General features: G+C 46.5%; 1 protein-coding gene across 1 annotated transcript; it reads left to right on the top strand.

Annotated features, from left to right (window-relative positions):
• Positions 1 to 19,375: 19,375 nt before the first annotated feature.
• Positions 19,376 to 20,922, top strand: LOC112165574 (expansin-A4). The gene is made up of 3 exons (XM_024302136.2): positions 19,376 to 19,623; positions 19,731 to 20,043; positions 20,361 to 20,922. The coding sequence occupies exons 1-3, from the start codon at positions 19,479 to 19,481 to the stop codon at positions 20,662 to 20,664; spliced, it is 762 nt and encodes a 253-aa protein (XP_024157904.1). The 5' UTR covers positions 19,376 to 19,478; the 3' UTR covers positions 20,665 to 20,922.
• Positions 20,923 to 23,474: the final 2,552 nt, after the last annotated feature.

Below are 23,474 nucleotides of genomic sequence, written 5' to 3'. Positions count from 1 at the left end.
CCAATTAGCTGCACGATACAAGGCATATAGGGACCTCTAAGAGCAAGAAGTCTATCTTGCCGAAGAAGGAGATGATGGTGATGACAATGATGTCAACCTCATAATAGCGGACTTCAAATCTGACAAAGAAATGCACAAGGATGCCGCAGATTTTGATTAGTGTAGTCCTTTATTTTTCCAAGAATTATGTAATGGCAATTATGCCTTAATCAATAAAATGACTTTTTGTATTAGCTCTTTCTTACTAGGCTCATCCAAGAGTAATTGCGATGTCTAGGAAAGGTTTGAACTGAGAGAACGGTTTTAAAGTGAGCACAGCTCCACTAAAATCTCGCCTTACCTTACTTGGTCACAACCAAATTGGAGTTACCGAACGGATTGAGTGACTACAATTTGTCTAAAGTTTGATTTTTATTTTGGATTAGATTTTGGTCAAGAAACTTTGCTGTAATCATTGGCTATTTTATTAATAAAGTATCGATTTATTTTTTGAATGTCTTGGACATATTTTAATTTCGAACTTTATTATTTTTCAATATGTTTCCCGAAGAGCTAGAGTGCCTTGTGGATAGTGCAACTACACATACAATACTTTGAAATAGGCAATTGTTCCTATGGATGATGCCTACTCAACCTTCTGTGACTACAATGGCTGGATCATCTAAATTGATTCATGGTAGAGGACCAACCCAATTTATGTTGCCAAATGACGCAAATATTAATGTCACCGAAGCTCTTTATGCTCCTAGGGTTGAAAGAACCCTATTGAGCTTCAAAGATATAAGAGCCAATGGTTTTCATGTGGAAACACATTGTGAGAATGGACAAGAGTTCCTTTGCATCACCTCTAATGACTACAGACATAAAAGAGTTTTAAAGAAACTTATGTGTCAATCTAGTGGGTTATATGCAACCACTATTCGAATCATTGAATCCAACCATGTCATAAGGGATGACTTATGAGATTCCGACACATATAGGCTTTGACATGACCGTTTGGGACATCCAAGTCTTGATATGATGTTCCGAATATTAAAGACTTCACAAGGACATCCATTATTCAGAACGAAAAGAAGTAAAACTCGAAATTTGGACCATGAAGGAGCCCCTGCGCCTCACGGCGCCGTTCGCATGTATATCAGGCCATCCTTGGCTGGTGCCACCGTGCCCCTGCGGTCACAATGTGGCATTGACGCCACATGTGCTCCGTTGTCTCCAATCTCTACTTCTCAAGTCAATTGTGACTTCATGCCTCAACCAAAATCCTCATTGGTTGTTTCTAAAGCCCATCATTCATTCTACAAAGCCTGCTCTTTAGCAAAATTAGGATCGAGACCATCCTATGCAAAGGACACTAAAGAAAACATACCATTCTTGCGACGAATCCAAGGTGATATTTGTTGACCTATTTAACCACCTTGCGGACCATTTAGATATTTTATGGTGTTGGTTGATGCATCGACATGCTAGTCACATGTCATGATTTTGTCCACCAAAACGCTGCATTTGCTAAACTCCTAGCTCAAATTATTAAGTTAAGGGCTCGCCACCCTGATCATCCTATTAAGTCTATACGACTTGACAATGCTGGGGAGTTTACATCGAAAACTTTTGATGATTATTGCATGTCCATTGGGATTGAAGTTGAACATCCAGTTCCTCATGTTCACACCCAAAATGGTCTCGCAGAATCCGCCATTAAACGACTACAAATGGTTGCTAGAGCATTGGTTATGCACACCAATCTTCCTATTTCTGCTTGGGGCTATGCAATATTGCATGCAGCTGTGCTTATTCGTCTGAGGCTCATTGCTACTCAACCCTTTTTTGCGTCCCAGATGGTGACTGGGTATGAGCCTAATGTCTCACACTTAAACAAATTTGGGTGTGCAGTTTATGTGCCAATTGCGCCGCCATAGCGCATCAAAATAGGTCTTTAAAGACGATTAGGCATTTATGTTGGATATGACTCTCCAACTATTATTCTCTACTTAGAACCCTTAACAGGTGATCTCTTTACCGCTAGATTTGCGGATTGTCACTTTGTTAATGTTTAAAAGTCTAGCGGTAGCTGGACCTTAGTTAACGCTGATCCGGCGGGCGGATCGATACCTTTGTTGTGAGTGGTTCCCGTTACCTGTCAAATAAAATACAATGAGCGTCAGAGGGAGACCGCGCCGGGCGGTCTTCAACTCTCCGATGCCTAAGTTAGTTAATGTATTTATGTTGACAAAGTAACAGTAGGTAAGTATTGAATGTGTCATAAATGAGGAGAGAGGAGAGGACCTTTTATAGGTGAGGAAGAGGATGATCTTCTCCTTGTTTTTCGATGTGGGACTGATGTGCTTTAGTTCCCAGTTTCAGTAGCTTCTGATGCTACCTTGACACGGCGCGTGGCGGCGCGTCGGCGGTGCTTTGGGGTTGATCCGGGGCTCAGGCGGTAACCTGGCTAGCTGTCTTTACGCCAGTCACTCATGAGGTGGGCGTTGGTACCCCTGGCGGTACCCTGAGCGTGGCTCGTTATAGCTAATTATGCTTGCAAATGCACATGTATGTACAAGTCCCCCAAATCCCCAGTCAAGGAGGGCAATCTTGGTTGGGGAGTTGATCGGCGGTTTGAAGCGTTTCTCCCGCTAGACTTTGCAGAAGCATAATTAGCGTCAGTGCGTTGTCAGCCATGGATTTACTGAGCAAACGCTTTGTGCCCTTTCGGGTGGGCCCCTGCTAGGCCCCCCAGGGAGTCCCCCACTCCCCGGCTTAGATGGACCTCCGGATGGTCGCTGTTATTGTTTGTTGAGGGGGAGCTGCACGGAGCAGAGGGTGTTGGGTTGCGAGCCCAATCTTAGCACCCAGGTGACGGGGGTCAACGTACCTGATCAGGGTTGTCGTAGACTGTTGACTAGTCCCCGTGTCCCGTAGGGACATTCTGACCGTAACTCCGCGTGGCGGCGTTGTCAGAGAGGCGTGGCCTCGGGATCCGCCGCTGGCGGAAGTCCCCCCGCTAGATGTAGCAGGAAGCAGCGTCAAGTAGACGTGCTTGGTGGTATTTTATTGAGCGGTGTTGCGCTGAATAAAGTACGCAGCTTGTCAGAAAGGGGGTCAGCTAGCGGTGCGCTGTGTAGCGGAGGACGCCCCGTTTACCAAATGAGGAGAGAAGCTCCGTTGGCGGGGTTTCGCTCAGCGGAGACTCCGTCACTTGGAAGATGACAAGTGAGGATCCGCTGGCGGGGTTTCGCTCAGCGGAGACTCCGTCACTTGGGAGATGCAAGTGAGGATCCGCTGGCGGGGTTTCGCTCAGCAGAGACTCCGTCACTTGGAAGATGACAAGTGAGGATCCGCTGGCGGGGTTTCGCTCAGCGGAGACTCCGTCACTTGGGAGATGCAAGTGAGGATCCGCTGGCGGGGTTTCGCTCAGCGGAGACTCCGTCACTTGGAAGATGACAAGTGAGGATCCGCTGGCGGGGTTTCGCTCAGCGGAGACTCCGTCACTTGGGAGATGCAAGTGAGGATCCGCTGGCGGGGTTTCGCTCAGCGGAGGCTCCGTCACTTGGGAGATGCAAGTGAGGATGGATCCGCTGAGCGGGGTTTTCGCTCAGCGGAGACTTGCCATGGTTGGGGGTTTACTTGTCAGGTGGTGACTTCCCTTGGAAGCTAAAGAATGATGACGGTTGACACGTGGCTAACTCCCAGAGGGTTAGCGTCTGGAGGCTTGTCTCCTAAGCCTAGCCGTCTTCTCGTCATTAATGCGAGTAATGATGGATTTCGTAACCGAGGCGACGCCTCGGCTAATCCAGGGAGTTAGTGAAGACGTGGGACACGTGTACGGTTGGTACGTGATGTAGTTTTGTAGCGGACGGCTCAGGATTACTTGATGTTGACATAAAAAGGGGGGAACTGAGCGAGTTTCGACATTTCTGGAAAATCTTCAAATCTGAGTTGCCTGCTTCGAGCCTTGTTCGTCTGCGAACTGCGAAGGAGATCCCCGGGTTTGCGTGGAGTAGTCGGACTGGAGAGGACGAAATCTGTCAGTGAAGACGAGCTGCACTCCAAAGTCTTCGACGTGAGGTTGGTATTTCGGATCCTCTTCCTGTTTCATTGAATCTGCAATGGTGGTTTCTGGGTTTTGGTATTTCTGTTAATGGTATGATATTGCTTCTGTGTTGTTCTCGGAGGGTGTAGGGAGAGATTTGAGGGAGGTTATGGTGTTTGACAGAAAGTTGGGGTTTTGGGTTTTGCTAGACGGTCTAATCTGGGTTGAGCGTGCGGTTGTTTTTGTTTTGGTATTTTTGTGGGTAGTTGTTCTTGGCATCTTTGGCTATATCTGATGTGAGAGTAGGTTAGATCTGTATTTGTGCTAACTGATGTGGGTTTTAGGGTTTGGGATGGCCAACGTCATAGATATTTCGAGCAGTGAGGATTCCGGGTCTGACGTGTCGTTCAGCGTGGCGGATATGACCTTTATTGACTCGTTGCGTCCGTCTGCCCATGCAGGAACCTCACTGCCAGAACCGCTTGAAGTTGAGCCACTTCGGACCATCCCCTGGGAAATAGCTATGGATCGTGGTTCGCGTCCAGAGAGCTCTAGGGCGGGTGAGGTTGCTAGGCGCGACGAGCGCTTGGCGAGCAATAGTGCTGCTAGCGGCTCCGCTGGCGAAGGGGAAGCGCCGGGCCAAAATGTCGAGTCGGCGTGGTACCTCTCAGATGGCACCGCCGTCGACGAGGCAGGTGGGCGGATGGATGCCGCCGCTGTTAACCGGATGAAGCGGACGTTCCGGTTGCCGGGCTCGGTGAAGCTGCGCCCCCCGACAGCGGATGAGAAGGCCTCGATGCTCCCAGCGGGATGTGCTGCCGTGCACGAGGCCATATTCCGCCAAGGAGTGACATTCTCGCTAGTGCCCAATCTCCAAATTCTTGTGTGCGAGTTTGGCCTTGCCTTTGGGCAGATCTGTCCCAACATGTGGCGGTTGATGTTGGCGATGAACTCCTTGTGGCGCTTGTCGGGGTGCGAGGGGCCTACCGTGGCGGAAGTGCTTCACTTCTACGAGCTAGTGTATGTGAAGCGCCGAGGTTGCAGAGGGTGCGTGAACCTGAGCCGCCGCCAGGGAGCTCCCAAGTTGATTGAGAATCTAAGGGACTCAATGTCCTACTGGCGGGGGACCTTCTGCGTCGCCACAGATGGCTGGGAGTACCACACCAGGTCGAATGTGGAGGGGCCGACGTTTAAGACTAAGTCGGAATTCCAGCCCATCCGAGGTTGGCAACTGGTTTCCGCTAAAAATAACTGGCGGGTTCAAACTTTTGCAAACCTGCGGTTTTTGCTAATGATTATTGTGTTTGTGCAGCGGGACTAAGGTACATTTTGACGCGCGAAGAGGAGTGTCGCGTGGCGAGGATCCGTGGCTGCTGGCGGAACCGCAATTTGCTTGACTTTCGTCTTCTGACCGGTTGGGAATTGCTGGTCGACCTGGGGCTAACTCGCTCTATTGGTGAGAGCATTTCCGCCACACCTCTTTTTTTGTAAGTGATCCGGACTGACGGGTGTTTGTGTTTTTCTTTTCAGAAACCCCGCCCGGTAACAAATCTAGTCGCGACTCTTTCGAAAAAGCAATGGATCGCGCCGAGATAGAGAATTTTCTTGAGGCTATGTATGCCGAGGGGCTGGCGGCCCAGCAGACGGTGGTGAACCCGGAGACGCTGGTGCTGAGCCAGTCCGAGGTTGCGGTGGAGCTGCCGATGCCGCACCACTCCCATCTGGGCGAGGATGGCCTGCCGGTAGTGCAGGCGGACACCCAAGCGGGCGGCGGGGAGAGGGGGATTGTTGGTACAAGGCCGCGGGAGCGGATGCCTACCACCCGGCGCGGTCCTCAAAAGAAGACGGTGCAGCCGACGGAGACTGCCACCGAGTCCCGGGGTGAGCCGCCGGTGCGGGTGACGAGGACCGCTGCTGGGACACAACGGGCGCTGGAGAAAAAACGCCGGCAGCCTGACTCCCCCGTCGAGGAAGAGGAAGAAGAGGTGGTGATCGGAGTCCGCCAACAAAAGAAGGCTCGACAAGCTGCGTCGAAGGTTGCAGTGGCGGAGGGAGAGGCAGCAGCCGTCAGTGATCTGGACTCCTTTGCCGACTATGCGCCATTCATGACAGAAGGGGAGCGGGCATTCCTTTTCCATCTGTACGAGCGGCTGGGGTTCGGGGGTCTGGCCGGCATATCGCGCCCGACGGCAATTGACCAATCGCCCTTCAGCTCGGCGTTTGGTCAAATATCTGCGGGGTTACATGATATGTTCGAGGCGGCGTCTAAGCAGCCCCGGATTGAGGAAGAGCTCAGGGGAGAGATCGGGGGTCTGCAGAGGGAGTTGGCGGAGGCCAAGGAGAGATTGGCGGAGGCTGGTCAAGGCGGAGTGTGACTATGCGGACGCCCGCGGCAAGCTTAATGCGGCCATAAGGCGGGACCTGGAGAGGAATGAACGCGTCTCCCAGTTGGAGCAGGAGATCGCATTGCTGCAGGAGCGGATAGCCGCTAAAGATAAGAAGCTCATTATTGTGCAGCGGGAGTCTGCCGCCAGACTGGGTGAGATGCAGCGGCTGGACGGGGAGGTCAACCGCCTGAAAAATGAACAGAGTTCTTCTGCGGCCGCCGCCGTTGAAGCGTTCAAGATGTCGGCGGAGTATAAAAAGACATTGACCGAAGCGGCGAAGTCTGGGGCCCGGGCCAATATAGACATGTTGACGCGGAAGGGCGCCATTGACTTTGCAAAGGCGTCACAGCCCGACGTGCCGGTGGTCGAGGGTGTCCCGCCGGAGACAGAAGTCGTGCCTGCCCCTGCGGCGGGTACTCATTCGGGCAGCGGGGAAAGTGGCTCCCATCCGCCGGAAAGGTCCCAGCAGACTCCCCAGCAGACCCCGTCGGAGGTGTCACGTGCCGGATTTCTGGAGGCACACACCCGGGCGGATGGTACAATGGAGACTCCCAGTCCGACAGCTCGAGGGTCCGATCAGGCGAGCCGATCGGTCGTGCCGCCGCCAGTTGAAGCCGGAGAAGCCGAAGACAACCGCTGAAGCTAGCTGAGACTTCCATAGGTTTTTTTTTTTTTTTTTTTTTTTTTTTTTTTTTTTTTGACACTGTAATAATGAACTATTTTGGGTGGGGAGTCCCAGCCCTGAAATGAAATTTCAGAGTTTGACGTTTGTCATGATGTGTTTGTACCGCTAGAGTTTTGACGTAGAGATTTTTCTTTTGCCAAGCAATGAAACATTAAAGGAATTAAAATTGGTCCAAGTGCACCACGTAGCGGACGTGGTCCGCTGACGATTCCTGGCGTTGCCAGTTGCCCTCAGTGCTAGACTTGGTAACAATGGTTTGAATAATTCCTCGTTTCATTGATAGCTGACTGATCAGCGTTTACAAAAGAGGGGTAGTACCCGTTGGGTAGCTTCCCTTAGCTAAATATTGAACAAAAATTTAGCTAAGTCAAGATGCTCTTGGGTAGCGGCATGACTATTTATAATAATACCGAAGGTGTTCGGTATTCCAAGGGTGGGTCGTTGTGACGCCATCCTTGTCCATTAAGTAGAAGGTGCCTGGGCTAACGACTTCCACAATTTTGTATGGACCTTCCCAAGTTGGGCGAAGCCTTGTTGGCGGTGGAATGACTTCCTTCATTACCCAGTCCCCCAGTTGGAGGTTCCGGGCCTTGACTCTGGCGTTGTAGAAACGCGATACCCGCTGCTTGTTTTGCAGGTTGCATAGGTGGGCCTTGTGTCGCTTTTCCTCCAGGAGGTCCTTGTCCAGGTTGATGCCGTCAGTGTTGGTCTCTGGGCGGTAGCCCTCGACTCTGGCGGTAGGTTGAGAGACCTCAATAGGCAGGACAGCCTCCGTTCCGAACATCATGCAAAAAGGAGTTTCACCAGTTGCGGAAGTTGGGGTTGTTCTGATGGCCCATAGAACTTCCGGGAGTTTCGCCGCCCATAGACCCTTTGCTTTGTCGAGTTTTTTCTTCAGCAGCTTTTTGATTATCTTGTTTGCTGCTTCGACCTGACCGTTGGTCTGGGGGTGGGCGACAGATGCAAAACTCATCTTAGTACCCAAGTTGGCGGTGAAAGAGATGAGCTCCTTGTTGTTGAATTGTGTGCCATTGTCGGTGATTATCGTGTGTGGGACACCGTAACGGCAGTAGATGTTCTTCCAGAGGAAGTGAATTACCTTGGCGGTAGTTATTGCTGTTAGTGGTTCCGCCTCTATCCACTTGCTGTCGTAGTCGATAGCCACTATGATGTACTTGAACTGGCCCTTGGCGGTTTGAAATTTTCCCATCAGATCCAGGCCCCAAGTTGAGTGGATCCATGGAGCGACGATGACCGATAGTGGTTCCGCCGGTGCATGCGGGATGTCAGCAAATTGTTGGCACTTGTGGCATGATCTTGATACCAGGCGGGCATTGTCGCCGAGAGTAGGCCAAAAATAGCCTTGTCGCATTGTGCGATTGGCTAAGGATCTGGCGCCTGAATGGTTTCCGCATTCTCCGCTATGAATTGCTGCCAGAACGACCTTTCCCTCCTCTGGGGTTAGGCAGCGGAGGTTGGGATGGGTGAATCCCTGGCGGTACAGCTTGCCGTTCTGGATGTTGTAGCGGGTTGCCCTCCGCTGGAGTTGTCGCGCCTTAACTTTGTCGTCCGGCAATGTGCCGTTGCGCTTGTACTCAATGACTTCGTCCATCCAGCTGGTATTGACCTCAATGTTGAAGATCTCCGCCAGGGTTTTTGTGATACTTGGCTTGTCAAGACATTCCACTCTTGTGTCCGCTGGACTCTGATGTGGCTGGGCGGTTGCCAGCCTTGCCAGTGAATCAGCCTTGGCGTTCTTTTCCCTGGGGATTTGTGTGATGTTATGAAATTTGAATTTCTTGAGGAGTGTCTTAACGTACCCCAAGTATGCCGCTAACTGTTGGTCCTTGGCCTGGAAGCTGTCATTGACCTGGTTAACGACCAACTGGGAATCACTGAAGATGTTGACGCTGTCACTGTCAGCCCCTGAATCGATGGCGAGGAGTAGGCCGGCAATGAGTGCTTCGTATTCCGCCATATTGTTGGAGGCTTTGAAGTTGAATTTTAGTGCGTATTCCACATTCAGCCCCCCAGGGCCTGTGAGGATGACTCCGGCGCCGCTGGCCTTGGCGCTGGCGGAGCCGTCCACATGCAGGTTCCAATCTGATTGTAGGGGAGCTGGCTCCTTAGCGGTGACCATTTCCGTCCCGGGCTCATTCTCCGTGCTGGGACTGGGCTGACGCTCAGTGAGCTCGGCGATGAAGTCCGCTACCGCCTGACCCTTCATGGCGGTTCTTGGCTTGTAGTCTATGTCAAATTCACTGAGCTCGATGGCCCACTTGCTGAGGCGCCCTGAATGTTCAGGGTTCTGCATCACCTGTCTCAGTGGTTGATTGGTCAGCACATGGATTGTGTGCGCTTGAAAATACTGGCAGAGGCGTCTGGCGGCAACGATGAGTGCAAGAGCTAGCTGTTCTAAGGGTGGATACCTTGTTTCTGCCCCGTTCATGCCTCTGCCGGCGTAGAAAACTGGGAGCTCGTCCTGTCCCTCCCGCCGGACGATGGCGCAACTCACCGCCGATACCGATACCGCTAGGTATATGAACAGTGTCTCTCCTTGCACAGGGATAGAGAGTAGTGGGACTGCCGCTAGGTAATCCTTCAAGCCCTGAAACGCCGTCTGACACTCTGGGTTCCAGTTGATAACTTTCTTGTGAGTCGTTTTGAGGAGCTTGAAAAATGGGGCACACCTGTCAGAGAGCCTGGAGATGAATCGAGAGAGGGCGGTTAACTTGCCCTGGAGGCACTGGACGTGTATCTTATATTCAGGGTCCGCCAGGTCGAGTATGGCCTGTACCTTGTCCGGGTTAGCCTCGATTCCTCGTTCACTGACAATATAACCCAGAAATTTGCTGGCGGTGACGCCGAAGAAGCATTTTTCTGGGTTGAGGCGCATGCCATAGGCCAGGAGGATGGTAACTATGATCTTGAGATTTGCCACATGTCCGCTGGCTTTTATACTTTTGACTAACATGTCGTCCACGTAGACCTCGATTATCTTGCCCAAATGTTCAGCGAACATAGCATTCATCAGCCGCTGATAAGTTGCACCGGCGTTCTTCAGACCGAAAGGCATGACATTGTAGCAGTACAGCCCTTTGTCGGTGGTGAAGGTGGTACACTCCTGATCGCTGGGATGCATCTTGATCTGATTGTAGCCGGAGAAGGCGTCCATCATGCTGAGGAGTTCATGCCCGGCGGTCGCGTCGACCAGCTGGTCAATGCGTGGCAGAGGGAAACTGTCCTTTGGGCATGCCTTGTTGAGATTTTTGAAGTCGACACACATCCGCCACTTGCCGCTAGGCTTCTTAACCATGACCAGGTTGGAGATCCATTGGGGATAGATTACCTGGCGGATGAATCCAATGCCCTGGAGTTTGGCGACCTCTTCTCCTATGGCGCGGTATTTCTCCTCGTCGAAGGCCCTTCGCCTCTGCTTGATGGGATGGAAGGATGGCTTAATGGTTAGTTTGTGTGTGATGATTTCGGGAGAGATACCTGGCATGTCCGCATATGACCATGCGAAAACGGCGGCGTTGTCCCGCAGGAATTGAGTGAGTTCTGCGGCCACTTCTGAGTCTAGCTGAGCTCCTATGCGGACTGTCCGCTCTGGGTGCTCGTCAGAGATGCTGATGACCTTCAACGATGTTTCCGGATTGACCGGTTCCTTCCTCACGTATTTCTCCTCCTCATCCCTAGGATCCTCGAAGATATCTGGTGGCGGTGCCTGATTTCCTACCGTTAGGATTTCGTGGCGGCGGGTTGACCGCGCAATGGTGGTAGAGTAGCATTCTCGTGCCAGTTGCTGACTTCCCCTGACACAGCCCGTGCCGTTGGGTGTGGGGAACTTCATGAGAAGCATGTATCCGGCGATGATGCATTTGAGCTTGTTGAGTGCCGGCAGTCCTATGATGGCGTTATACGAACTGAAACAGTCCACAATTATAAATTCGGTATGTACCTCCGCCATACATGGACTGGAGCCGATGGTTAACCGCATGTAGTCAGAACCCAGCGGCTGAGTGATATCGCCGGAGAAGCTAAGCAATGGCTCATGGTCTTGTAGTAGTTTCTTGTTCCGCTTAAGGTTGTTGTAACAACCGCTGAATATGACATTGACAGCAGATCCGCTATCCACCAAGATTCTTCCTACTGACCATCTGTCGAGAATGGCATCGATCAGGAATGGGTCGTCATGGGGTAGATGTACTCCGCGCTCCTCCTCCTCTGAGAAGGTGATGGGCTTCCAACCAGACTTTGGGAGTTTGGTGGATCTCTCGTAGCGGATGTTACAGACTTCCTTTGGGTGATTGGCGCGTGCGTAACGCTTTCTTGCCCTGTGAGACATGTTGGTGATTGGAGCCCCGCCGTCGATGGTGTTGATGCGGCCCAGTGGCTCAATGTTGGCAATCACAGGTCGCGGTTGGCGCACCTTGAACTGATCCATCTTGCCGTCACGGTATAGGGTCTCAATGGTTGTTTTGAGAGCGTTGCAACTGTTGGTATTGTGACCGCTGTCCTCGTGGTATTTGCACCACATGCCGGTGTTTCTTGGCTTACCCCTTTTGGGGAATTTCGGCGAGGGTGGCGGTGGTATCTGATCCTTACACTGATTGTAAATTTCCTCGTACGAGGCTGTGAGGACGGTGAATACTGCATACCGCTGAGAGGACTCCGTCTGCTTGTTGCGATTGTCCCCATGGGATGGGCGGTTGCCCTTGTAGTGGTTGTCTTTCTGCCTCTTGCTTTGATAACTGCCCTGCTGCCACTCCCTCTTCTTGTCGGCTGGCGGTGCAGTGGGGGCTTTGCTGGCGGTCTCCTGATGGCTGGAGGAGGGTTGAGATGACTTTGTTGGTGCTGCTGGTGGCGGTGGGGTTTCTCCGTATGTGATAAACTCTGCCTGGGCATGAATGACCGCCTCACTCATAAGGTGATCGTACGCCGCATTTGGATGATTGTAGTTGAGGTGATAGAGGAATGGTCCCTTGAGGAGTCCCTGCTTGAAAGCCGCCGAAGCCATTGTTTTGTCGAGATCGCGGCACTGAGATGCTGCCGCTCGCCATCTGGTGACGAATGCCTTCAATGATTCGTCCCCTCCCTGCCTGACGCCAAACAACTGGCTCGTGTTGTGATGACCGGCGGACAACAAGATGAATCGAGAGAGGAAGGCATGAGATAATGCGTGGAATGAGTCGATGGACCCTGGCGGACACTCGAAAAACCAACTCATTGCCTCACTATCCAGCGTTTCGCTGAACAAGTGGCACAGGGTGGCGTCATCAAATCCCTTGTTGTTGGTGACCTTCTTGAACGTGTCCATGTGGACGAAGGGGTCGGTCTTACCGCTATAATGTGACATTTTTGGGGTCTTTGCAAACGCTGGCCTGACGGCTTGCAAAATTGTAGCGGTGAACGGGCCTGGCCTGGATGCGAAGAGTGGGTTTGGGGCTGGCGCCGGGGTGCCTGCCTCCGCCAGGATTAGTCTCCGTTCTAACTGCTGCATCCTCTCCAAAATTTGGGTGGTTGTGTCGCCAGCGGGGCCCGCCTGGGCGTTCCGCGGAGCGAACCCCCGCCCGGGAATGGGTAGATTACCCTCAGTCCTTGTTCTTGTCCTCGAGTGGTGGGTGCGCAGCGATGACTCCGCCTCCTGCTCCAGCAGTTGTGGGATAGGGGGTGGTCCCATTCCTGCCAGCTCAGGTGGGTTTAGTGGTACTTGCATTTGCACGATGGGTCCCATACCAGCGGTAGGCCGGCTGTGCCTGGTGCCGTGTGACTGCTCACTTCGTGCGGGGTTGGCGTTTGCGTCCAGTGTTCGCCTTAGCTCGTCGAAACGTGTCATCAACGTGGCCACTTGGTTTTGGGCCTCCGCCTTCTCCTTGCATTCCTGCTCGCGCTCTCTGTTTGCTTTGTGGAGGTCCGCCAGCGCCAGCTCATACAAGGCGGTGAGGTCCTGACCTGGGGGACGGCTGCTGCTTGGATTTGTTTCGCCGCCTGGGTTGACCGGGGTGTTGAATAGTGCGCGGTTGATGCTTACCGCTGGGCGGGCTGGTTGGGGAACGGCGGACTGGTCTGCCTGTTCCCCGATATTTCCCCCGCTACCGTTAGTCATGGTAATTGTGATGGGATGACCTTCTGTTCAAGGATTCCCACAGACGGCGCCAATGTTAATGTTTAAAAGTCTAGCGGTAGCTGGACCTTAGTTAACGCTGATCCGGCGGGCGGATCGATACCTTTGTTGTGAGTGGTTCCCGTTACCTGTCAAATAAAATACAATGAGCGTCAGAGGGAGACCGCGCCGGGCGGTCTTCAACTCTCCGATGCCTAAGTTAGTTAATGTATTTATGTTGACAAAGTAACAGTAGGTAAGTATTGAATGTGTCATAAATGAGGAGAGAGGAGAGGACCTTTTATAGGTGAGGAAGAGGATGATCTTCTCCTTGTTTTTCGATGTGGGACTGATGTGCTTTAGTTCCCAGTTTCAGTAGCTTCTGATGCTACCTTGACACGGCGCGTGGCGGCGCGTCGGCGGTGCTTTGGGGTTGATCCGGGGCTCAGGCGGTAACCTGGCTAGCTGTCTTTACGCCAGTCACTCATGAGGTGGGCGTTGGTACCCCTGGCGGTACCCTGAGCGTGGCTCGTTATAGCTAATTATGCTTGCAAATGCACATGTATGTACACACTTTGATGAGACATTCTTCCGGTCGTTAGGGGGAGATAAGAACATAAATGTTTAACAGGAACGACAAGAATTGTCGTAGTCTGTCCCCACTTTGTCTCATCTTGATCTCCGAACCACACAATCCAAAATTGAAGTGCGGAGAATTTTCGATCTTCAGAAAGTAGCAAATTCGATGCCTGATGCATTTTCTAATATCACTAAAGTGACGAGATCACACATGCCTGCTGCAAACGTGCCTGCAAGGATTGAAGTCTCTAAAAATAGAGGACATGGCGTCGTCCCTAGTGTCATTAGGCACGGCGCCGCTGGCCACAATGGTGATGGCACAGTGGCTCAGGCCGGGCTCCCTACAAGGAAGCGAGGGAAGCTCAAAGGTTCAATGGATTCTCGCCCAAGAAAGAAAGCGAGTTTGGCACAAAATAATCCATTAATCATCGAAGTAAATAATTCATCTCATGAGAATATTCCGGATTATGATTATACCCAAGAGACATCATTGGGGGACGCTCCAATATCAGAACCATTTCCAAAGAATAGAGAGATCTCCATGAATTACACTAGTGTACATGAGATGATGAATAGAAATTCTATTACTATTGATGATGCCTTGGCTTATCATGTTACAAAAGGAATTATAGAGTATGATGATATCGAACCTCGCTCTGTCGAAGAATGTCAATGAAGAGCGGATTGGCCTAAATGGAAATATGCGATCCAGGCTGAATTAGATTCACTAGCAAAGAGACAGGTATTTGGGCCTATAACTCCGACACCCCCAAATATAAACTCTGTTGACTATAAATGGGTCTTTGTTAGAAAGCGTAATGAGAAAAATGAGGTGGTTAGATATAAAGCCCGCCTTGTGGTGCAAGGTTTCTCATAACGCCCTGGAATTGACTACGAGGAGACATATTCTCCCGTAATGGACGTTATAACGTTCCGCTGCCTTGTCAGTTTGGTAGTTTCTGAAAAACTTGACATGCAACTTATGGATATGGTTACAGCATATCTCTATGGGGATCTAGATTCAGATATATATATATATATATATATATATATATATATATATGAAGGTTCTAGATAGACTTCAATTACCCAAATCAAGTGGCTCTAAACCACAGAGCGCGTTTTCAATAAGGTTAAAAGGCTCACTGTATGGATTAAAACAATCCTGACGGATGTGGTATAACCGTCTAAGTGACTACTTGATTGGGAAGAGATATATTAACAACGAAATATGCTCGTGCGTGTTCTTTAAAATAACAAGTTCAAGATTCGCAATTGTAGCAGTTTATGTCGATGACATGAACCTAATTGAAACTTTAGATGAGTTAAAGGAAACTGCTAAGTATTTGAAATCTGAATTTGAGATGAAATGGGAAAACATAGTTTTGTCTCAGTTTAGAACTCGAGGATCGCAATGATGAGATTTTGATCCATCAGTCTGCATATACTCAGAAAATTCTAAGGCGCTTTAATGAAGATAAAACAAAGCCTGTGAGCACTCCCATGATTGGCCGTAGTTTTGAGCCCAGAAAAGATCCATTTCGTCCAAAGGATGAGGACGAAGAATTATTAGAGGCCGAAGTGCTCTATTTAAGTGCAATAGGCGCATTATTGTACTTCGCTCAATGCACAAGACTATACATCTCATTCGCAGTGAACTTGTTAGCTCGACATAGTTCTACGCCAACACGCCGCCATTGGATTGGTGTAAAGACAATCTTTCAATAATTAAAAGGTACAATTGATATGGCGCTATTTTATCCCTACAGAAAGAAAAGGAATGACGGAAAATTAGGACCGGACCCTATAAAGAAAGTCATCTCTGTCCAAGGTACGGCCGCGATGGTGGCCGGCGTTCTCCTTCTCCCCTCCATCAAAATGACTGTGATGTTTTGATGGGTTTTGCTGATGCAAGGTACCTCTCTGACCCTCACAAAGGTCACTCCCAAACAGGTTATGTCTTTACCATGGGAAACACTGCGATATTTTGGAGGTCTACAAAACAGACCCTTGTTGCTACTTTCTCAAATCATGCAGATTATTGCTCTACATGAGGCCGTGCGTGAATGCATATGGCTAAGGTCTGTAATTAGACATATTCGAGGAACTTGTGTTTTGAAGTCTACCACGGATGAACCTACATGCATTGATGAGGATAATGCAGCTTGTATTGAACAAATAAAGTTAGGTTTCATCAAAGGCGATAACACCAAGAATATATCGCCTAAGTTCTTCTATAATCAACAACAACAATCGCTTCTAAAGATTGAAGTGAATCAAATCTGATCAGAGGATAATGTAGCAGACTTATTCACTAAGTCGTTACCTAAATCCACATTCGAGAAGCATGTGAAGAGCATCGGATTAAGAAAGTTATCCGAACCCCCATAATCGTAGCAATCAGGGGGAGATCGATATCAACATCAGGGGGAGGTATGATGTCTACATGTTCGATCTCGAAGATCGAAGAGTGAATGATGTATTGTACTCTTTTTCTCCTCCTCGAGGTAGTTTTTGTCCCACAAGGTTTTTCACTTGAGCAAGGTTTTTAACGAGGCAGCAGATAAAGTGTCACCACCAAGTTTGAGCGGCACAAGGGGGAGTGTTGAAGAATATTGACATTTGTGTACCTTTTCAAACTAGAATTAGTTCTATGATTGTAATAGGAGAGAAGGTTGTAGAATTCTTAGTCCTATTCAGAATAGTTTTCCTTGTATCATTAGATTATGCACTTTATAATCCCTATATATATAGGACTCCTATTATCAATAGTGGAACACACAATTCTCTCAACAATCTCTCTCAATTCTCTCATTCTTAAACACTTATAAGTGGGTGGATCTCACACAATTGTACCGAGACCTTTTGTAATTAAAATCCAACACCTATCGGGTGGTTAAGTTGGGATAGTATCGGTACAATGATAGGCCACGGCTACGCTTGTCGCTGTTTAATAGATATGTCATGCATGCTACTATTTCCGCTTTATATTAAGAGGCCTTGATCGGTGGTAGATGGGAGTAAATTATTAATATGCTAAACCCTAATAATTTACTAATTATTTGTTACTAATTTGCTCGTGTAAGACAAAGATGCATTACTACTTTGTCGTTCCACACTTTACAAATTTAGGATAGTTAAATATAAATTCTGTTGTTAATGGTGGTTCATGTACATTTAAGCTTGTTATTATGTGCTTATTCTTTAGTTAAGAACAGATTAGCGGACTCTAATAGAATAAAAGGTTTTGAGGACACCTGTAAATGTTCTTTGTATCATTTTATGCTAGCTGCTTTGAAATGAAAAGTTGGAGACACCGAGACAGAAGAACAAGAACACAAAGTGTACCAGAACTTATAAGAAAACATACTGCAACTCTGGAGCTGCTTTTAACTTTTTAGTCTCGCTAAAAGCATACACTGTATCTTAATCTGTAACATTATCCACATAGTAACATATGACTCATGCTATGGCTAGGTTAAATAAACTTTAATGATTTTTATGTTTATCAACTACTCCGGTTGGGTTATTCTTCATGTTAAGCTAAACTTCACTCGATACGCATGTCAAAAACAATGAGGAAGCCCTTGCTAGGTTTATTATTCGATCGTGATGAAAATGGCTCTCCTATTATAGCAGTTGCTAAGGAAATAGGGTTTTAATTTTTTGTATTTATGAATCTAGTAGTTGTCAAAGGATAACCCTTGATCATAAAGAAGTAGCTTCTTTTTATTGGTTGTGAAATTTTAAATTAAAATGGCCCGAGTGAACCACTTCATGGTCCAGTTTGATAAAATCTTGAAGGGAGGAGACTCTGTGACTCTCATTAATTAACTGCATCACGGTCGTAGTATTCCTAAAAGAGTGATCTGCTTTCTTAACCTTCGATCTTTGCCCGGACGAAAGTGTCCTAGTTTTGTAATAAGTGGCTTTCATCTTAATGATCATTACTAAACATCTTAACGTACTTGAAATTGCAATAAAGTTGAACGTCACCTGAATTCAAAACTAGGGTTGATCTAACTTCAAATTTCTAGCTACACGTCTTATTTATTGGGCGGGTCCAAAATTGGATACGAGGCATCAAGCTTGTCATCGATCTCTATTCAATGAAAGTCGGCCATCCACGTGACCAAACACCCAACAGAAAGCAGACCTTCCTGATGTCTCTCACCCCCACGTATACCAACAAACTTTTTCAGAAATTTATACCGAACACTTTATTCATGAACGTATTTCATCGAACACCTCACTCACAGAAATATTTGGTAAGTAGAGGCGATAGTCACATACTCACATGGCTGCTGGTGGACTTTTATGCCTCGAGTATGAAGTCACAACTGAGGCATTCCTCCTGGCATTTTATCAAATATAGTGTCCTCATTTTAAAGGAAGGTTAAGATGGATGAATTGGCGCGCGGAAGTTTTTCATGAATGGAGACAGTTGGTACTTATCGATTCTCTTAAATTATAAACTGAAGACCAGGGGGAGGGTTGATCCAAATTCAGACAGAAAACTGGACCAAAATCAACTGAGAAGCAAGATTTTCATTGCCTGAATTAGTGACATATCACTATTTGAAGAGATATGTGGGGGCAAATGAAGTTGGCCCTGTGATAGAACATAACACATGCACTTCCCAATTTGAAAGGCACAGATATGAAATTATGGGGTGGAACGCAATGAAGTCTCCAAGTTGCTAATTACATTCCAGATCAGATTGGAAAACTTGCTTGTAAAGTCACAATTCTCATAGTTTTAGAACTTTGCCAAATGCTTGCAAATTTTGGTGCACGTACGATCAACTTTCAAGCAAGAGCTTTATCACTTGACCCAAAAAAAAAAAAAGTAAGAGCTTTATCCCTTATTATATTATATTTAGCTATAATCCATTCTTTCATTTTAGGATTTTTAGCAAGACTTTCTATGCCATGTGCAAAGATACCCTTATCTGTTAAGACCCTACCATTAATCTATCAAATACAATGGCATTTTCAGCTTCTAATTTTGACTCCAATGGTTATATACAATAATAGATCTGGGGAGTGTTAGCGATTAAAATCGCTTGAAGTTCTGTTTAGGAGTAAAGTTTATTAAAGTGCCTTAAAATGACTAGGACATAGAGAATAAGAGTGAGATCTTAATATACGGTTACCGAAAGAGATAAACTACAATAAGATGTTTAATACATTGTCTCGTATAGGTTTAAGCAAGACAATTTGAAAGTAAAACAAGTTAGTATTTGAGTTTATATATTAAAAAAATTAGGATTTAGGATTTTTGAATCCTGATATTATTTGCTCTATACCTAAATCCAAAATATGAAGGAAAAAAGCAGAAAAATAATCAAATCGGTGAGAAATGCATGTGGAGAAGATTGGCCCACTGGCCTAGCAGTTGGTAACCCCAACAAGAACCAATGCATGTGCACTTGATTTTCTAAATCAGTTCTTCTTCTTCTTTATTATCTGAAAAAAAAACAAAGAAAATAAAAAATAACCGAATTTTCTCAATCACTTCAAAGTTTTTGGCTTAGTTTGTGCAAAGTTGCAACCTCACTTTAGTTTCCTTATAAATAGAGGCATCCTCGTGCACTCTTAACACCACAAATCAAAACATCACCTGCTCTGGACCATCAAAGCTCCTCTCTTTTCCCCTTCTCCAATTCATCTTCACCAAAAAGTCACAAAATGGCAGCTTCAGCATTGTCTCTAGCTCCTCTAGCTCTTCTCGTTCTCTTCAATCTCCATTTTCACTCTACTTTTGCCGATTATGGTGGTTGGAACGGCGGCCACGCCACATTCTATGGTGGTGGTGATGCCTCAGGCACAATGGGTAAGTTCAAATTCCAACACGACATGATATGTTGTGAGACTGTCTATCAATCTTTTAGTATCATAATAATTGGGTTTTGACATTTCGGTTTGGGGTTTGTTTTGCAGGAGGAGCATGTGGTTATGGGAACTTATATAGCCAAGGGTATGGAACCAACACTGCAGCACTGAGCACAGCTTTGTTCAACGATGGCTTGAGCTGTGGCTCTTGCTATGAAATGAGGTGTGACAATGACCCGAGGTGGTGCCGCCCAGGAAGCATCATTGTGACTGCTACCAACTTCTGCCCTCCTAACTTTGCGCAGGCCAATGACAATGGCGGTTGGTGCAACCCTCCCCTCCAGCACTTCGATTTGGCTGAGCCTGCTTTCTTGCAAATCGCACAATACCGTGCCGGAATTGTTCCCGTTGCCTTCAGAAGGTAGGACTTGCATAAGTACTACAAGTATATTTCTTTTGCTTATTATAACCAGAAGTTAAATTAGTAGAGTTAAATGGTTACTGCTTTTGTTGCCTATATGGCTAGATGGTTCTTGATGGTACTTTTTGCGGAAGTGCTTCTATAACAGTAAAAAGCACTTTCACCTATAATCTGCCCGAAGCATGATAAAATCATTATCGCTATAAATTTGCTAACAAGATTGATCGAGTGATACTATAACACGTCATCTATTTCGCAAATTATGAGAGCGTTGTGCAGAAGTTTACTAACAGGATGTTTATGTTGGCCTTATACAGAGTACCATGTGTGAAGAAAGGAGGAATAAGGTTCACCATCAATGGTCACTCCTACTTCAACCTTGTTCTGATCACCAACGTCGGCGGTGCAGGGGACGTTCATTCGGTTTCAATCAAGGGGTCCAGAACTGGTTGGCAATCCATGTCAAGAAACTGGGGCCAAAACTGGCAGAGCAACTCATACCTCAACGGCCAACTCCTCTCCTTCCAAGTCACCACCAGTGACGGTAGAACCGTGACAAGCTACAACGTGGCGCCGGGTAATTGGCAGTTTGGCCAGACTTACCAAGGGGGTCAATTCTAGATTTCCAGTAAAAATATTGGTAAAGGAATTTGTAAATCATATTTATCTGTGCTTTTTAGTTTTTGAGAAGTGTAAAAGCCAGAGTATAGTAGTGAAAAGGTTTGCTGAGGTGAGCTAAACAGTACCCGCAGAGCCTTTCACGTTGAGATTTCTGGGAATTGGTAGTTTTCCTCATTCGGGTTATGGATTGCTTGTTTCTCAATTGTAATCTGAAAGATAAATTTATAAAGGCAATTAATATCTTATTAAGATGTGCAATATTTACTCCAACAATCAAATTTATCAGTTACTTGCATGGCATTGTTCTTAAACCCAAAAAAAAAGCACTGAGAGTAGGGATTGAAAACTCGAATTCAAGACCTACAGTTAATGGTGGATCCACAAGAATAAGACTGAGAAGTTTATTATTGCGTAATCGTCACACTACTTGCAGCCATTTCTACAAACATTTTACTCTCATAATCGTGCAAACACATAACTTTTGCCAACTCCAAACAAGAAGTGAGGTGCTCGGCAGTACTACAAGGTAGGACACTAGCTAGGCCTAGTTTGACCCCGAGGTGACTAATATAAAAGCGGCTTTAGCTGTGCTGTGAGAATAATGACCAGCTATGAAATTAAGTAGCTGAGTGTTTGGTACACTCTATTTTAAAAGTGTCGTTAGTACAAAAGCAGTGTTTTAAGTGTTTGGTGAATTTTGGTATAAAAGTGTTGCGAATTTAATCAATAATAAAAAATGACATAAACAAAAATTAAGGAATTAAGATGATATTAATTTATTTCTCGATAAGTAGTAACGATATTTGGGAATTTTTCAGAAAATTCTATTGGAGTGAATCTTTAATTTATTGACTCGGGTGTAAAGTATGCGTCACGACCAGTCCGAGGTAATTTCTATGAAATCGGATGTCAGAACTATTTATTACAAATTTTAGACGTTCGGAAATTAAGAAATTCATTTTGAATAAAAGAAATAATTGCGGTCCGATCTTGACCGGTTGTTTCATCACTGCTCCATCTTTGGCGCTAATCTGGGCCTCTAAGTACGTTAGGATATGATCAAATGGTCTAGAAGATCCCAAGACAATTTAGATCACGCGACCCTTTTCTCAGACCCGCACAGCACTGATCTACCCGGGTCGTAACTTCCGACTCCCGACCACATATCGACATCGGAGTGACGACATTCCATTCATCTTGAAGGAGTCTACGTCTTCCTATATTTGGTTTCTCCAAAAGGCGAAAGGTGGAGTCGATTCAAACCGTGAAAAATTTTGGTACTTCCGACTGTTTTCTTGAGTTTTCTGGCGACTCCCGTCGCCGATGATGACAAATGAGGTAAGAAATTTAATGTACTCGCCGAGCTCAACATCTTGATGTAATTGGAATTCAGTTTTGGTTGAGTTTTGAAGATGGGTGATTTGGGTAGAATTTGACCGCCGCTGAAACCGTTGTTCGTAGTGGTGGCCTTAGTTTCTTTGGCCTACTTTTAATCTACAACTCATGCATGCCTTTGAATGCACCTTGACGTCCGGTTGAATTGTGAAGTTGATAGAATTGGATGAGGGCAATAGATAAAGTCAAGCAAGTTATCTCAACTTTTGAAATCCGCAGTTCTGGAAGCACCATTTCCACAGCTTGTAGATTATGCCTATGGAAGTGGGAGATTCTGATTATAATTGATGATTGTTGTTTTACCAAATAGCTCTAGCAGCTGAAATTGAGAAATAAGTTGCTTAATCCACAATGATCAAACTGGGCCCTATATAAGACATGTCGGCAACAATTGCTGTGAGCTGAATACTGTGAATTGGTCAATGGATCACCAGCCAATAAGCCCAATACCCAAATAGCTTTTGTGATTTTGATTCTAGAGTTCTAGTCCATAACACACCCAGACCCAGAATAAAAATTATGACATGAAACATAGTCCTTAGTAAATTACAAATATCAAAGCTTGTTTACCTATGTCTTTGTATTCTCACTGCTCTAGACTTTGCTAAGTCATGCAGTAACATTATGTAGTATTTCACTGCAATGCATTTCGACACCACGCCAACTTGATGAAAACGCAACTTAAACCATAGAGCTCACATTTTATCCAACATCTTTCTACTAAACTGTTGAAGTAGAAATGATAAAGATATTGTATGATAAATCCTACACAATATAAAGATAATCAATTTCAATGATACGCATGCATGACACAATTTTAATAGTAAATGACCAATAAATTCACATATTTTAGAGACTCAAAACAAGAAAGATTCTGAATTCTAAACTTAGGGAGAGTCTCTAGTGAGAACTGTACAAAGACGACTCAATGAAGACTTTCAAATCAACAGTTAGATGAGTAATCCCAATGTTAATTAATTCTACAACACACATATCATCCAACCGTTGATTTAAAAGTTCTCATGAAATCCTCATTTTAAGATCGTCATTAGAGCTTCACTCGTCCAAACTATAAATATTCCGTTATGTTCCAAAAAATACATGTGTAAAAAATTTTAACCGTCAAATTTACTTTCTCCGAATATAGTCACTTCTCCGATGGATATTCTCTCCGTAACCCCCAACTTCCGAGTCCCTGCCCACCGACTCGTGTGTCACACTAGCGACTAGCCCAATTAATGCAGATTTTGCAAGTAATCACTTCAAGATTACGCTAATCATAGACAAAATAAATTGGGGCCCCACTTTCCCACTATATGAGTAATCCCCTTAATTACACGTGCTGCCGCCCCAATCACAGAAGTCAACAAAATCCCCAATGAAAAAATAAAACCTTTTTTTTTTTTTTTTTTTTC

The sequence above is a fragment of the Rosa chinensis genome, chromosome 5 (assembly GCF_002994745.2).
Source record: "Rosa chinensis cultivar Old Blush chromosome 5, RchiOBHm-V2, whole genome shotgun sequence".
In the NCBI taxonomy this organism is placed as follows: domain Eukaryota; kingdom Viridiplantae; phylum Streptophyta; class Magnoliopsida; order Rosales; family Rosaceae; genus Rosa; species Rosa chinensis.
Note: the sequence above shows the minus strand (reverse complement) of the source record. Positions and strands in the feature narration are given on the sequence as shown.

What these genes read in the sequence shown, in the direction of transcription:
- LOC112165574 (XM_024302136.2), top strand. Translation starts at nt 19,479, where the DNA reads ATGGCAGCTTCAGCATTGTCTCTAGCTCCTCTAGCTCTTCTCGTTCTC. An exon ending in TGATGCCTCAGGCACAATGG is followed by an intron (nt 19,624 to 19,730) that starts GTAAGTTCAAAT and finishes TTTGTTTTGCAG; the next exon opens with GAGGAGCATGTGGTTATGGG. An exon ending in GTTCCCGTTGCCTTCAGAAG is followed by an intron (nt 20,044 to 20,360) that starts GTAGGACTTGCA and finishes GGCCTTATACAG; the next exon opens with AGTACCATGTGTGAAGAAAG.